Below are 18,258 nucleotides of genomic sequence, written 5' to 3'. Positions count from 1 at the left end.
AGTTTAGATATTTTTCTTGAATTTATAGAAAAGCATGTTTTTGATCAAACCTTGTATCAGAAAAAAGCAGCAAATAATTTGTAACTTTCATAAAATATTTTGCCCTGCTATTTCCAATGTTTGTGTGCATTTTCGTGAAAATTGCACACATTTTTACGAAGGTATGAATATTTCTTCAGAAAGTTCTAATTTTCATCACACGTTTTCTGCTTATAACAAGTGGAGTTTTAAACCAAATTTTACAAAGCTTAAAGAAAATTTTACAACATAAAAATTGCCTATTACATTGAAATTTGAAGAATTAAACTATCTGATATTTTATGAGACATGAACATTTGAAGGAGATAATTTTTAAGTATGCATGCACAAAAAAGATATCAATTTTATTTTTTACAATTTGATTGCCAGCTATATAGTGCAACTTCTTTTAAAATTCCAGTTGAATATCACGAAAATTTAGAAAGATATCAGCGATATTGTGAGTTGTAATATGAGTTACTTACTGAAAGTAGCTGAATGATAGATTTTTTGCAAATTTGCATGTTAATTATTTTCTGTCACTTGCTTATTTCGAAAATAAGCCAACAGCATCATGTGAATGAGTGAAGATGCATGTCTGCTGCTACGTAAGAGAAACATTTGAGCATAACTCACATTTATGGAAATGAAGGAAAATGACAGAATATAATGGAAATATTGACAATGATCAAATGCTTCCTCGATGATTGAGGAAATTTTCGAACTATATGAGATACTTATTAAATCTCTAATATTGTACCCATAAAGAAATCACAAAATTGCTGATATCATTTGTAGACAGCCTGCAGTACACATGTAAAGATACAGGATCTTTTTTTTCTGATAACAAAAATAAATTAAAAAAATTAAACCATAATTAACTTATTACATTTACAAAAAAATGACATTATGGGGAAAATGTTTATATGAATGAGGCAAACATATGATTTTACGAAGTTACCCATGCCTGCAAAGTTCAAAAACAATGATACGTAAACATGAACAAAAAACATAACAATTTAGACCTGCAAGAATAAATAGAAAAGTGAAATTTACCACTATCATGGTATTGTAAATGGTTTATTAGTGCAAAAGAAACAACTACACAATTTTATTTTTGATCCTTTTTTAATTCAGGCATTTTAATAACCTTAAGAATGCAGCAAACCAGAAAGTTTAGAACAGAATTGAAAAATCGTTATGCTATACTGAAAAGATTACAACAGTAATTCTATTTCATTTTTGTATTATCTCAGCTCAGAGAATCCAAGATGTTACTAATTAATCTATACATATACAAAAAATATAATAATCTAGTACATATGAATACTCATTGTATAAGCTCATTTGTGTGTTTCACATTTTCCTTGATATTATCACAGTATCTGAAATGCACAAAAAAAATCGTTTTTTTCCCCACACATTAATTATTCATTAAACTAGCACGACATGCATTCAAAAATCAAACATTTTCATTCACTGATGAAACTGACACATGCAAATTGCAGATATAAAAGATGATGCCTTACTTTATAGTCGCCACTCGATTTTACAAACTGACATGTTTATATAAACTAGTCCTCTGCTCCCAAACAATGTGCAATTTTTTTGAATGTCTTTCCCATTTAAGAACTAATTACGAAGGTCAACAGAAAAATACTTTTTGAAAGCTTTTTTGGTTTTGATAACTGATTTTTATATTAATAATAGAGTTCATACCTTTCGAGCTGTTATGCTGTGTTTGAGACTTCATTGAAGCAGAGGTTTTGTCCACTACTGCAGTGGACATTTTCAGTACAGCCTTCGACAAGCAAGGAGAAGAAACAACCTCCTTGGATGGCCGTTATCCACTGACGTTTTTGCTGAAGATGCAGAAAAATTGTCCTCATTGTTGTGACATTGTCACACCATTTGCTTGATGTCATAACGACGAGGTTGATTCTTCTGCATCTTCAGCAAAAGTGTCAGTGGATAACGATCATCCAAAGAGTTTGTTCCATCTCAGCCCGAAAGGCACAAATATTATAAGCTCCAGCCATGAAAGCCTGAATTCTATTTTCAATTTTTGTTATTTTCAGTGCTGGTTCCAAAAATGCAATTAACCAAATGACCCTAAAATATATGAAACATCTTTGGTAACGATTTACTATATTTATTCATAACACACAGGTTCAATGTGTTTTGCATGCTGCTAATGCCTTTCAAATTTGATTTTCACTTATCTCAAAAATAAGAGTCCATCCAACAAAAACCAATGTCGAAATCAGGACCCCACTATCACCTTAAAATCACTGAATTATCTTTGGCATATTTACTATATTTTTTATAACACAGTTTCAATGTGATTCGTATGCTGCTTATATGGTATTACTATATTGAAATTTTATTTTATTTTTTCTCTCAAAAAGTAGAGCTAATGTGACAAAACTAATTCAAGAATTTGGAATCAATGCCCCAAATCAACCCAACCTTAAAATCACTGAATTATCTTTGGCAATGATTTACTGTATTTACTTATAACATACAGTTTCAATGTGACAAATCAGACACAACACTAGATATGCACTCAGACTGTTAGGTACACACACACTTACGCTTTTGGCACGTAAAAGTAAAGGCACTAGGTAGTAAATTGCCCATACATTTCGATGGACCTGAGTTGTGCTCGGTTTGAAAGAAAGAACTAAAGTTTCAAATGTGGCAAATAGGGATAATGCCTATGTATTCCTATTGAAATTTAATTTTCACTTTATCTCAAAAACTATATGTGATGGAATTTAATTATTTTTCCAGTAATTAGCATGCAAAAAACTATAAAAAAACACTAATTATTTTTAAGAAAGCTTTTTCATCGCAGACCTGTGTTATTCATGTCTGTCAAAGTTCATAAAAACAAGCTTCAACTGTATAATGCCTACTAAAACACAAGATAGAATTCATAAAACTTGTCTGTCAAAAATACCAACACAATAGAAGTTTTCATTGATAGTCTTATATGATGATATTTCATGTACAGTCGCTAAATTTGGAAGACCTTCAAAGGAAAGCATATATTTTCTGCACTCCAAGACAGCAAAACTGTATTAAGACTGATGTTCATTGAATCTACAAGCGATAACAAAATAATATATGAGGAGCCAAAAAAAATACAATGCTATAAAACTTTTTTTCACATTTGAAAGGATAAAATTTACTTACAAAGTTGGATACAAATAGATGAAAATTTATGATGACAATGGTGGCAGCCGCAATATTCATGAGAGAGGACCAGGAGTAGTATATAGTTGATGAAGGTGCCTCCCCAATGCATTTCCAATATTCCTATAATGTATATGAATAAATCAAATAAACAATTAAAATATGCAATAAAATACAAATAAATTTGAAGCATTTGATATAAATGCATAACAATATACTAAAAAAAAAGTCAATATATGAATAATGCAAATTTTGAGACTACAAATTATCATTAAACTGAAATACACAATTAAAAAAATCCCCTCTACTTCACAGTAAAAGAACATTCAAGACAAAAATTTGAAATTTGATACAATGAAGATAACTTTCTTATTGAAGTACATTAAAAAATGAATAGTTAATATTTTTGAAAAAATCGTCATAGTAAAGATCTAGTATATATAAAAACTGTTCAAAAAAAAAATATATTGGTCTCATTCTTTATTCTAAATAGGTTCTTGAGTATAAGATCCAAAGCATTCTTACTACATCAGAAATTACAAATTTGAACACAAACACGGCTCAAAGAAATTAATACAGTGATACCTCGGTTAATAAACACCCTGACTTACAGTTTTCTAGGCCGGCAAACATTATTTTCATGGTTGTTCTGCTGTTGAGTTGTCTAAGGAGCCTAGACTTGAATATTTTCAGTACAAGACTGAAAGTACTGAACTACATTAAACTGAAAAAGTCTCGGCATTTCAAGAACTTATCATTTGTATCTGCATGTATAAAAGAGAAATGAGCTGATCACATCACATAGACAAACACCCACGAACCTGACTGGGTTACATATAGTTTTTTACATGTTGTAAAATGATAAAGATCTTCAGTTTCTCATCTTCCTTTAAATTCTAAATTTTAAAGTTCTGAAACTACCTTTGACCAGTTTTATTTTTTTATAGTACATTCATCGTTACCTTCAAATTTTGGGCAAATGCCTGGAACAAATTGAATAGTTTTTTCACAGAAACCTATGGGAAATCATGTTCCGACTAATGGTTTAAATTCCGGAATGAATTGCCTTTGTTAGCCAAGGTATCACTCTATATAATGAGATGAAAAAGTAGAAATGTAAAATATAATATTCTTACCGTTGAGATTTCCCAAATTTTATCTCTGACAAACGTTTTTGCTGTTCAGTTTCACTTTTGCAACCATTAAGCATCTCGAACATCCTTAAAACAATATTAATTCTCATTATTTTGACAAATTATAAGCATTAAGTACATTCTTTCTGAAAATTTTTTTCATTTATTCTTAGTGTTATGAGCATTTGTTTCAGAACACAAGAAAATGCCTAAAAAATACAAATGTGCTGCATTTAAAAGTTAATATTGAGAATAAAGAAGATATATTAGATTTGATATTTTTTTTGATAATTTGGAATTCAAATAATTAACAGGATTTTAAAAAAAAAATTGTAAAACCATCATGAGATACTTTTTGTAAATATTTTTTCCCTGGTTTTTCTTTTTCTGACTTCAAAAATTTTCTTTTTTCCCAACAAAAATAAACAAGTATGCTGCCTCGAAAAATTATGCTAAACAATAAATACTTTAGAGCATAAAGCTCTGTGATTCTTATCTTAAGTATAAAAAAATAAGTTAAAAAATTTAAACTCAAATACACAATAAAATTAATATATATATCACACCATGCATCATCACATGTACATGCTGTAATACAACATTATTCCTCCACATAAAAGATTGCATCAACTTTATATCTAATTAAAGAAATTCATTTTGAAACACTCAAAAGAATGAAGAAAACTCATTTACAAGCCTTATGCAGCACAGTATTATTGTATCGGGTGATACTCAAGATTTAATGAAGTATTTTTAATGTATAAGTATTTTTGGTGTATTGAACAAAACTTTAACAATAAAAAAAAGCTGGATTGGCTATGGTTTTCTCTAAAATTTCACATTTAATGCACATATAATAATACAATACATTGAAACACCACATAATTATATAGAAAACAAAAAAACCTTGCCAATACATACATAAAACATAACACAAAGACATAGAAACACAACAATACACATGCAGTCGAATCCTGTTACAATGAACTCTGAGGGACTGAAGAAATCACTTCATTATAACAAAATTCCATTATAAAGGAATTTCTGATTTTGCAAACATTTGTTTAAAAAAATTTCGTTGCAGCAGAATTTGATTCTAAGAAAAAAAAGTATTTATTTACATTCTAGATCAGGGGTTTCCAACCTTTCAGATACCGTGGGCCAGATTGAAACTTCTCACAAAGCCCATGGGTCACCACAACTTGATGTTTTTATAATTGTAAGATAGAATCCAGATTTACAACGGCTTCTCATGTAATTTATAGTTACATCTTTATAGAAAGGGCCAATGGAGGCCCAAGTTGATCAGGGGCAAAAATAATTGAAGACTTTTCTTTTTTTGAAATTATTTTATTTTATTAATTACCAATTTTAATTAGTTCTGAAATAATTTTTTCCCCAATTCTGGAAAAGTTTCTGACTGATTTCAATCCATTATGACTTTAAATGATTCTGAAATTATTTGTTTCAGTAATTTTGAGAAATTATTCCTTCTCAATATGTATCTTGAAATTACTTCTTTCAATAATCATGCAATTATTCTTTTATTAATAATTGTGAAATAATTTATATAAAAAATTACAAAATTATTTCTCTCATAAAACAATTTTGAAACACTTCCTTGCTTCAAAAATTTTGATCAATTCTAGAATTCTTTCATGAATGAGAGAGATATTTTTTCATTAATTCTAGCAATAGCTCTCCAGAAAATTATTGCTTTAATTTAATTCTAAAATTATTTCTAGAATGATTAATTTCATTAATTCTAAAATTATTTCTTTTATTTATTTCAAAATTATTTCATTAATTCTAGAATTATTTCTTTCATTAATTCTAGAATTATTTCTTTCATTAATTCTAGAATTATTTCTTTCATTAATTCTAGAATTATTTCTTTCATTAATTCTAGAATTATTTCTTTCATTAATTTTAGAATTAATCTCCTTTCAAAGATTTTCTGAAAATGATCTGCGGGCCATGACAGAAAGCCCCAAATGTGACATACGGGCAATACGTTGAAGGCCTTTGTTCTAGATAATACAAAAAGAATGAAGTTAAATTTAAAAAATAACTCAAACCAACTCAAGGCAATCATAAATTTTTTTTCGATAAGTTTTACTTAACATATTTGAAGCAAATTATATATTTTTTTGTACAAGTATTGGGGTAGACGAGGGAACAACAAATTCCTCTAAACTATATATGTGCAATGCTGAAACATTTCGCATCAAAAAAGAACATGCAAGTTCGAAAGTCTTTTCTCATACGAGTGGGCTGGTAACTGGCACATTTTGTGAATAAATGTCATGTTTTAGGAAAATGTCTTGAACAAATGAGGACAGCTACATCCACATCTTAAAAATTTGAAAGTCTAGACTTTTTCTATTGGGATCCTTACTACTACTGCTACTGCTTAATAAACTGAACATGTTTGGGATGTCGACCTAGTTGATTTGATAACGCTCATCTGACTCCACTCTAATTAAAAGACGACTTGTCACAATCACCAAATTAATTTATTTACAAAAAATGCACACACACGAAAAAACATCAACATGTCATTTACACTCACTCGCAACTAACTGAATATTTTTTTCTTCTTTCCGTCGCTTGGCGCGCGTAACCTGCGTAGTCACTTTTTTACGCCAAGCGTTGGCGAAACTCCACCACACAACTCCCCCGCCAGTCTCACACTTCATTTGTGAGACGAAACCGAACTTTACGACCATATCGGGAGATGTAAGTTTTGTTCTTATCACTGGAACTGTCACTGGAACGTGATGAGTCATCCTGAACGGCTTTATCCAACAGCAAAAATGCCGGCTTTAATCTGTCGATGTTGACCACCTTTTCTTCGTCGTTTACTTCCACCACGAAGTCCTTGGTCAATCTACGCACAACACGGAATGGACCTTCGTACGGGCACTGGAGAGACTTCTTGAAGGGACCACGACGGATGAAGACATGAGTGCAGGTGGTGAGCTCCTTCGGGACGTAGATCTTTGGAAGTCCATGCCGCACAGGATTCGTTGGTTTCAGAGAGCTGATGATCCTTTGCAATCGGGCAATGTAGTCGGGAGGGTTAGACAATGGCTGATCGTCGTACAGCTGACCAGGAAGACGAAGTGAGGAACCATAAGTCAGCTGGGCTGTCGAGGCATCAAGGTCACTCCTATATGCTGACCTTAACCCAAGAAGAACCAATGGGAGAGCTGGGAGAGCTTCATACCAGTCTGAGTCGAGGCCTTCCAGGACCTGTTTTATCATATGACACATCAATGCTTGCTTCAGTGGCCTATGGAACCTTTCCACCATTGCATTGCACTGTGGCGTATATGCAGCGGTCCTTGCAATTTGGATGCCAAGCATTCGGGAAAGAGCCTGAAAAAGACCAGATTCAAATTGTCCACCCCTGTCGCATGTTACCCTCTGAGGTGTACCAAATCGTGCAATCCACCCATGTACCAACGCTCTGGCGACACTTTCAGCCGTCATGTCGGATAGTGGCACTACCTCGGGCCATCTCGTGAATCTATCTACCATCGTTAGACAGTAACGGAAACCATGACACGGAGGAAGTGGTCCTATCAAGTCTATATGAACATGTGAAAAACGTTCATCGGGGACTAAAAATTTTGTCAAAGGTGACTTTGTATGCTTATGCACCTTGGTTTTCTGACATAGCACACATGCTCTACACCAAACAGTTATGTCCTTGTTTTGATTAGGCCAAAAATAACGGCTATTGATAAATTGTTTAGTGGCCTTGATGCCAGCATGAGATAAGCCATGCACCTGTTCGAACACTTTTTTTCTTAAGGTTTGAGGGACATAAAATCTATTTTCTCCAGTAGAACTATCACAATAGAGGTGAATATCGGATGCAGGCATCCTCAGTTTCGTTAATTCTACACTACAATCAATATTACCATCCAGGATATTTTTCATTTCCTCATCTTCAGATTGCATTTTGCTCCATAACTGCATGTCTGCTAATGAGGAAAATTGGATTTCACAAATGCGGGATAAACTATCCGCTACAACATTACTTTTACCTGGTAAATACTGAATATCTGTGGTAAACTGCGAAATGAAGTCAAGCTGCCTAAGCCTACGAGGTGAGCATTTATCCTGTTTCTGCTGAAATGCAAATATGAGGGGTTTATGGTCCACAAATAAAGTAAAGGGCCTAGCCTCTAACAAATACCTAAAATACTGAATTGCTGAATATGCAGCAAGCAATTCCCTATCATAAGCTGAATAATTGCATTGTGCAGGTGACAGCTTTTTTGAAAAATATCCAAGAGGTTTTGGGCCATCAGGTGTTACTTCATGTAATACAGCACCCATCGCAAAACCACTACAATCAGTGACCAAAGCCATTTTAGCATTTGCTGAAGGATGGTACAATAAAGTTGCCTCAGCCATGGCATTTTTTGCTTTTTCGAAAGCTGTGTCTAAGTCCGAATTCCATTCGATTTTCCGCTTGTCATTCTTTTTTGCCCCAACCAGTAACTTATTTAAGGGTGCAAGAATGACCGCACTGTCTGGAATGAAACGGTGATAGAAATTTATCATCCCCAAAAATCGTCTCAGTTGGCTAATATCACTAGGTTTGGGAAAATTCAAGATTGCATCAACTTTTTCTTTAGTAGGACAACAACCATTTTGATTGATTGTGTGACCTAAAAATTCAATTTTCTCTTTGCCAAATTCACATTTGGATTCGTTAATGACAATACCATATTCCAAAAAACGTTTAAAAATTTCTTCCAAATGCTGCCTATGCTGCTCCGGATTCTCACTAGCAACCAAAATATCGTCAATGTATGAAAAAACATAGTCCAAACCACACATAACCTCATTGATAAATCTTTGGAAAGTTTGTGCTGCTGAACAGAGGCCAAAATTTAGAAATGGAAATTCAAATAACCCAAATGGTGTTATGATGGCAGTCTTGGGTATATCAGGTGGATTAACTGGAATTTGGTGGTAGGCGCGAACCAAATCAATTTTAGAAAATATGCACTTTCCATTGAGCATATGCGAGAAATCGTGAATGTGTGGTACAGGGTACTTATCTGGTACAGTAATGCGGTTCAGAGCTCTGTAGTCACCCGTGGGTCGCCAGTCAGACGAACCCTTGGGAACCATGTGTAAAGGGCTGGCCCAATTACTTTTTGAAGGCCTGCAAATACCCTTATCTAGCATATAATCGAATTCTCGCTTGGCTATATTCAACTGCGCAGGATTTAATCTGCGTGCTTTGGCTGAAACAGGAGGGCCTACGGTAGGTACAAAATGTAACGTGTTATGCTTTACAGTATTTTGAGGTGCAGTATTTAACTGCGTGATCTCTTTATACTTGAGCAAAAGATCGGCATACCCAGATTTGTCCAAAACTGTTTTTACTGCCTGAATGTCACATAAACCAGCACGACCATGAGACACAAGATTTGTCAAGGGGTCAATTAAGTTTCGTTTTTTAATGTCAACAAGCAAACCAAAATGCTGTAAAAAATCAGCTCCTATAATGGGTTTGCTGACATCAGCAACGATAAATGGCCACTGCAATGTACGGCGTAATCCTAAATCTAAAGTGAGCAATTTGACACCATATGTTTTTATACATGTCCCATTCGCAGCATAGAGATTAAATGTGCTAACAGCAGTTTCTTTACTCATAAATGATCTGGGATAACATGAAACATCGCTACCTGTATCTACCAAATATTCAGACTTATTTAAGCGATCCTTCACATACAGCCTGCGACTTAAAACCAAATTCCCAGAAGCCGCAGCTACTTCTGTTGGCTTGACTCGTTTTTTGACCCATAAGAACAGGGCGAAACGCACTTAGTTGCCTTTTCTCCAAATCGAAAATGGTACCAACAAAGCCAATTTTCTTTTTTTACTGCATTGCGATTTCTAGAATTAGAGCGATATCGACCTCGATTATTGTTTGTTCGACGGTGACTCAACTCAGTCAAATTCTCTACTTGTTTTGTTAATTCATTTACCTGATGTTTGAGATCAACTAGTGTTGCGCTTTCATCACTTTTACGAGCAGTCAAATGAGAGGCATTTACGGAAGCAACAGAGACAGCAGTGCATTCGCAAATTTTATCTGCCATCTGTGCCAATTTGTCCAAATTTTCGGAACTAATGGCCAGAACGGTTTGCACTGTGATCGGCAATCTACGCAACCATAAATTTTTCAAAAAATTATCATCAACGTGACCTTCGCTGAGATCTCTCATTTGCCTTAACAACATTGAGGGTGAGCGATCCCCTAACTCAACATCCTCAAGTAATGTTTGAATTTTTTTCGTGTGAGAAATTTCAAATTCTGAAAGCAAACGGGCTTTTAGCCGAGAATAAGGCCGATCTGACGGGGGGTCGCAAACGACGTCAGTAACATGTGACAGTGTTTCAGGGTCTAACGAAGCAACTAATGTGTCAAATTTTGTCTGCTCAACAGTAATACCAGACACCCTGAAACTGGACTCTAATTGAACAAAAAATAGTTTCACATTGTTTGGCCAAAAATTTGGTACTTTGACAGACACACGACCACATTGTGATTCAACTTTCTCATCTCCTGAATTTCCAGGATTCGGATCCGGCATCATGAGCGTGTAAACTTCAATACCAATGCGAACGGAATTGCACTTTTAACACCCCAGAGGAGACACGAGAAAGTGAACATACGAATCCGGCCTACCTTTATTCAGCCACGTGCCAATTAATGTTCTTGCGTCATTCCACACCGCGTCACCACATTTGGGATGTCGACCTAGTTGATTTGATAACGCTCATCTGACTCCACTCTAATTAAAAGACGACTTGTCACAATCACCAAATTAATTTATTTACAAAAAATGCACACACACGAAAAAACATCAACATGTCATTTACACTCACTCGCAACTAACTGAATATTTTTTTCTTCTTTCCGTCGCTTGGCGCGCGTAACCTGCGTAGTCACTTTTTTACGCCAAGCGTTGGCGAAACTCCGCCACACATGCACCCCTAGTACACATTCTTCTACAGAATTCCTAATGAATCGGTATATGTCGGAACGTGTGTTGTGTGCGTGTATGTATATGCACGGCCTTAACATATGTATGTTTTCAGACGTTTGTTTGTTTCATGTACTTGCTAGTGCTGCCATTTGTGTTCCATATTTAGAAGTAAAGATGATAAATGATTGAATTGTCGCATTATGTCAGTATCGTGACGTAGGACTGCCTGCTCTTTCCTGAGAGACCGGCTTGCATTCGCGCCTCAAATTGGGAAAATTGCAGAAAGCCAAATTCAGCCAACCACCACTGTGCTGCCAATGGGGTTTGAACCTTTATCCTCACAATAAGAAACCAGCACAATGTCTACACGACCAAACAGTGGCAAGATCCTATAACTGCTGCTTGAGTTTGAAATTCCAACCTAGTCAGATTTTTCAAAAATGTTGAAAGAGTAGATGGAGATATGCCGCATTTTAATGCCACTGTTTTATTTTCCCCAGAATCAAGTTTAGAAATGATCTCAAGTTTTTTTTCAATCCAAAACTGTTTGCTTTTGAGGCCACTCATTTTGAAACAGAAGAAATATGAAACTTTCGTATCATGTAGCACACACTTACCACAGCTGTTAATTCTTGTTCATGTAAATAACAAGAATAACCTCCCCCAAGACATAGATGAACAACCCTTCTTCCCTAACAGTTTAGCAAGTTAATTCTATGAAATTGATTTTACGGGATCATTTTTGGAATGTTCTGTAGTCTTTTGTTGATTTTCAGAAACTTGTTTTTGAACTTGTTATAACAGATTTTTCATCTTGTAATATTGGAATTTGCTATGCACATTGTTCTTATGTAAACTAATTTAAGGATTAGAAAAGTTTTTGTTATGAAGAGATTTTCACCATTTTTCAAAATACAATAAAGTACCTTTGAACTGTTAACAGGGTAATATCTCATAAACAAGAGCTAATAAATTTTTTCATGGTGATAGCAGTGTTCAGCAAGTCGAAATCATTCTGAGTGGTATATTTTCATTTCAAATGCAATTTCATTGTTGTCCAGTGTCATATACAGGGTGCTTAGCTAACAGCTGGCACCATAATGTACAGGCAAACTGTTGATACTAGAGCAGTAGTTCTCAACCTTTTTCAGCCCATACCCCACCAAAGCATCTCAGAAATCCTGATGTCCCTCACACAAGTACTACAAGGACTTTTTGCCAGAGCACCCCCCCCCCTCCCTTCCAAACTATGAACTACTTCATAGTTCCATTATTTATTTCCTGTTTTATGTGAATTTATTTATTTTTTGCTGTTCATCATTTGAAATTTTGCAACCTGAAGCTAGTTCTGTCTCTTTTCCCCGTTATTTTTAATTCTTGTTTTTCAAAAGTAAACTTTTATTCACATTGAGGGAACAAAAAGGTCATTTACTTAGTCATAAAGCAGTGGTTCTTAACCAGGGGTCCTTGAAAAGACTTCAGGGCCCCTGGTTAAGAACAGGGGGTCTGTGAGCTTGGACAAGAAAACAATCAACTCATTGTTTTTAGATTGCTATACACAGAATTATTTTGTAAATGGGTCTGTGTCCTTCATTTTATTGGAGTAGGGTGTTTGTGGACTTCATCTTACTGGCACACGTAGTCCGTGGAACACAAAACGTTAGGAACCCTTGGTCAAACCCCTCCCAAAGGAAAACACTGAATGAGGTGCTGTAATCCAGATCGATAAGATACTCGCCTTCAGTATTAAATGATGTTCAGAAGTGTTGTGAGTTTGATACCCGATTTCAGGGGTGGGAAGTGACAAAGTCCATTTCGGAGCAGCTTTGGAGCAGCAAAATTCAGGATTCGGAGCAGTTTTGGAGCAGCAAAATTCAGGATTCGGAGCAGTTTTGGAGCAGCAAAATATAGGATTTGGAGCAGATATTTATAAATTGGAGCAGGGAAATTAACAAGAATATTTTTGTTAACCCTCACCCCTTTTCAAAATAAAACTGCACTGTCTTTTGTTATCAAACATCTTGCAATCAGCTTGTTTTTTGTTTTTGGTGTGTCAGGCTTTTTTTACACCTTGTTTGAAAGAGCGGCTGTCATAAAATTTTTCGCACCAGTATTTAAGATGATTTTTTCATACTCGGAAAGACATTGTTGCAAAATGGGAACAGAATAGTTGAATATAGAATTTCGGAAAAATCAACACGTTTGGCGATTAAGCACTCATTATTTGGCGAGATTGGCGATCTGACACTCGTTATTTGGCGATGTTGGCGATTTAACGCTCGTTATTCGGCAAAGTTTCTAAATTAGCAATCGTAAAATTCGGCGGACATGCACTTTTTACTCCCGGAATGAAATTTTTTTTCACAAAACATCGGGATTTGACGCAATCGGGATCGACTACAGTAATTTGCTTCCAGTGGCGACTTTTTTTAAACGGCAACTGACTCGCATTTCGCTTTAAAGCTGAAAGACCATTGCAAACCATCTTCAGTTGCACGATCACGTATATTATCGGGGTTTCGCGATGGAAAGGCCGATAGTTTAAATAAGGCGTACAGTGGAATAAAACACGCTCTTAGAAAGAATCGTTTCGCGGCAAGCAGGAACAAAAATTTTTTGCGTCCTTTCCGAAATTCCGGGCACACTGAAGCAAAATTCGCTATTTGGCGCAGAAAAATACGAAAATACAGTATTGGTGCAGGATGGCGCAAGATGTTAATTTTGGCGCAGTGTGGCGCAGAGTTCCCACCCCTGCGATTTGTCTTTGTCAGAATCATTCCTGACGTGAAGGTAAAACAGAAACAGTGATAATATGTGGTGATATGACCGCAGAATACTTTGATGCAGCCAACCAACCACTTGGCAAGACATAATATCGAATCCTGCCATTCAGATTTGGCAAGCAACTGTAGGTCCTGGTCTAATTAGCCCTCCTGTGCAGAAAATGACTTTGATGCAATAAAAATGATCAATGATAAATGAAAACAATGGAGAGAAAAGTATAAAATATACATACAAATACAAACACAAAGGCCACAACAGGGAATATGCCTAATGAGGTGGCTGAAAAAAGATGCCCATAAAAATTATGGATGTCAAATATATCTATATACTGAAAGCATAGATCAAGAAATCATTTAAAAAGTATAACTTTGAACTGATATAAAAAATGGTTAAAAAGTTACACACACACAGGCCTTGACAGAAAATCCATTCTTGAATTGCCCCACGCTCGAAAAATCAAATTGCTCCACGTTGGGAATCACGGTCCTAGAGGCATACCAAGGTGGTTCTAATACTTCTAATTAGAAAAAGTATCCAAATAACTTGTGGATCTCAGATATGTTATTCATATTGCAAGGGCTTGACAGTTAATAGAATAAAAAAATTACTTTTTATATGCACACCCTGAGCTCAAAAACCCAGTTAGAAAGTTGTTGTTACGTCTTTCCCTAGGCAAAAAAAAAAAGTTCCACAGTTCTAAGTGCAATATTTGCTGAGATATTTGAATTAAAGAAACAGAGAAAGTTGGAGGGAAAAAGCATAAATGGAGGGGGGAATATTTTTTTATTAGTATATAAATGCTGTTTTTCCTTAATTTTTTTCAATTTTTTTTAAATTCAAATATCTCAGAGAATATTGTGCTTAGAAACATGGAATTCATTTTGTTGGCCTCAGGAGAGGTGGGGTAACAACCTTCTAATTTGGTTTTTAGCATAGGGTGTTCATATAAAAAAGTTATTTTTTTAAATTTTGATAAATATACAACCCCTTGCAATATGAATGATGTATCTGAGGTCCACACATTATTTGGATACTTTTCCTAATTAAGGAATGCATCTAGGATCAACCGCTCACCAGTAAATTGTGGTGCCAGCCGTTAGCTATGCACCCTGTGTATTAGTCTTTTTTTAGTTTAGACACATATACTGTTTTTAGTTACAATGCAATGTCGTTTAATTTTTCTTAAATAATTTAAATTTTAATGTGAACTTCATTTAAATAAAATTACTCACTTTGCTGGTGTTGGGTACACATTGATGAAAGCTGATGCTTTGTCAACTGATAATCCATGAAGTTGCAAAAGCTGTTTTGCAAACATTTCTTGAACACTGAAATGCTGTCAGGACATGAAAATAATTTTACTTTCATGAAAATAATAATAATAAATAAAACTTAAAATGGTAATCTCTTAATCAATGCAAATTGAAATGAGAACATCCACTATAGTGAATATTATACTGAGTTTTCTCTTACTCTGCAAAAAAAAAAGCATGAAAAAATTGAATACTTACTTTATTTTTTACAGATGACTGGTTAAATTCTTGAAAAATCCGGTAACCACCAGTTTGCCTGGAGCCACTGGTCAAGGTCTGCATCTAAGACAATAAAAAGAACTTTGAAAACGGGATAAAAAAACACACACATGCACCCAATTACAAATTTCAAAATTATGGCAACTACTAGTACTCAGTGGTAGCCGACAGCTCTTTTCCCTGACACATATTCGTAATGCATTTTTTAAAAATCTCTTTTAGTTATAAAAAGTTAGCAAATGTTGACTATTTGTAATAAGATAATGTTGGGGAAAAAAGAAGAAAAAAAAATATTTTACCTGCAAAGATTTTTGGAGATATTTTGTAACTGCAGAGAGATATGCAATTGATTCTTTGGTATTTTGTGTCCTCCTGATAGTGAAACCATCTACAATCTAGTGTTTGCCATAGAAAATGAAAAACATTAAAAGGAATGAGAAAAAAAATTTAATCTGACAAATAATGATGCAAATAATGGATTAGAATTCTAACATAATGTAAAAAATGGGACAGTGAACAAAAGACTAATAGATAACATATACAAATACAAATACAACACCACAACAGGCAAATTGCCCAACGAGGTGGCTGACTTAAGAACATCATGGATCCCCGAGCCCCTTTTTTACCCTACCTACTACTGCTACACCACACATGCACCCCGCCCACAAACCCCCGCGGAACCCCCCAACGAATCGCTACATGCTTGAATGTGCGTGTACGTGTAGTGAAACCTGACGTGAATTTTTTTTTGTTTCTCTGTAATGCTTGTTATGTGTAGTGCTGCCATCTGCCACCAGTTTTTCAAACTATGAGTGAAGTGTTATGATTGAATGATTTTTCGTTGTAGGACTGTTGCTCTCTGTGGCGAGACTTTTTAACGGGGAGATCGGCTCGCATTTGCGCCTTGAAGTTGGGAACCACAGAAAACCAACTTCAGCCGACCAATGTCACGATGCACAACTGTGAATTCTACTGCAATTACAATCTTCATTTGTGTGCTTGAATATACTTCACCAGAGTTGCCCTATTTCATTTGTCTTATCCTTACCTCTCCCTCCTCAGAAAACAAAATCTGCACCCCATGGCTTCTACCATCCCAAGCATGTTTATTGTCATTTCTCATAATAAAACCCCCATGAACATAAAACTTTAACTACTATTTATATAACTATATATACAATTTTTTTTGGGGATTAAAGAAAAAAAATAATGAAGAGGTAATATGAAGCAGGGCTTGACAAATCACAAAACAAATCTAGATGCCAGAACAATTTTTTTAGAAGCCACAATTTTTTTAGACCAAAACAGTCTGAAATAAAGTTTCTTTCGACTTTATCAGGACACAATGATGCCCCCCCCCCTCCTACTGTTCAAGAGTGCTCAATGCTTGTGCCCAATTTCATGCTTGCAAAAACTTGATACATCCATCAATTAAACACCCTGTAAAATTTGCACTAAAGGATTACAATCATGTAGATTTCACGCATAAGTACATCAAAGTTGCCCTAAGGGGTGCTCCTCGTTTGATGATGGGCATTGGCAACGCCCATAACACGAGAAAGGTTAAGGACTCCTGACCTACAGCATTTGTAAATGATAAAAAGTGATCCATAAAGCAAGGAACCATGTCAGAGAGCAAGCACATTAATGACAAAAGAGTGTGCGTGAGCATGGGAGTGACTTAGAGACACAGGTGTGCTTCCAGGGGTAGGGAAGGGCCGAGTGGGTTATAGCGCGAAAATGTAGAATTCGAGGAAAGAGTAGTCCAGAATATTAGACTAGAATAGGAGAAAAGCAGAAAAATTTGTATAGCCTACAGGTGGCAAAACCATAAATGAGCCTCTGCAGTCAGTTCATCACTCTTGAACAACTTTAAAATTTCTTCAGGGCATTTTTCACCCAATAAATTCACTATAGAAGGGCACGTGAAAATCTAGCTTGGGCCCACCAAAGATCCCAGCCCTAGAGCCCTGCTGCAGGATGTGGGGGACATGATGGGCAGAGATACGGAGAGGGGCATGGGGGAGATTGCCCCCTTCCTAGCATTAATGAGAGAGTTTACGCATATAAATATATATGCATTTACATCATCATGCCCCCCTTCGTCTTCACATCATCATCATGGTCCCTCCCCAGCTTTCCAAGTCTATCTCTACACCTATGGCATTTTACTGATGACATGGCACCCCCCCCCCATCATTTAACTAGGATCTTTAATGGCCCCCCTGACAATTTTTCACAAGCCTCTCTACAATACCTTTATGGTGTGATAAAAAAAAATCAAGAATTATCTTGGGGCTCCAGTCTGGAGTTCTTTCTGTTCCCATCCATGTGGGGCCTTGATCATAACAATCTCAGGGCATCTGAGTTCTGATATTTTAATAAATGTAAACAAGTGAGGAGAAAATAAAGGAAGAACCCGCCAAAACAGCGCAAAAGATGCCAGCGGAAAATTCTAAATTACTCCTCCTCCCTTGTGATCTTATGAAAAATAGGTAATTGGAAGCGCCCATCATGAAGAAGTCAGAGGCCAACTTAGCATGGGTGCACAATAAAAATACAGTG

General features: G+C 35.4%; 1 protein-coding gene across 1 annotated transcript in view; it reads right to left on the bottom strand.

The window, feature by feature from the left end:
• Positions 1-1,083: 1,083 nt before the first annotated feature.
• Positions 1,084-18,258, bottom strand: part of mus81 (mus81 structure-specific endonuclease subunit) — a 30,023-nt gene continuing 12,848 nt past the window's right edge. Inside the window, exons 7-12 of the mRNA XM_089246065.1 lie at positions 15,990-16,085; positions 15,670-15,753; positions 15,391-15,494; positions 4,353-4,436; positions 3,217-3,339; positions 1,084-3,123 (exon numbers count right to left, since the gene is read on the bottom strand). Of these exons, the coding sequence (XP_089102191.1) occupies positions 3,273-3,339; positions 4,353-4,436; positions 15,391-15,494; positions 15,670-15,753; positions 15,990-16,085 (435 nt within the window). The 3' untranslated portion in view covers positions 1,084-3,123; positions 3,217-3,272. The remainder of the gene's footprint in view (positions 3,124-3,216; positions 3,340-4,352; positions 4,437-15,390; positions 15,495-15,669; positions 15,754-15,989; positions 16,086-18,258) is intronic.

This window comes from Pholcus phalangioides, unplaced genomic scaffold (genome assembly GCF_987345545.1).
Source record: "Pholcus phalangioides strain wild (caught in Gottingen) unplaced genomic scaffold, Ppha-v1.0 ptg000003l_1, whole genome shotgun sequence".
NCBI lineage: Eukaryota > Metazoa > Arthropoda > Arachnida > Araneae > Pholcidae > Pholcus > Pholcus phalangioides.
This window is presented reverse-complemented; position numbering and strand designations above follow the sequence as displayed.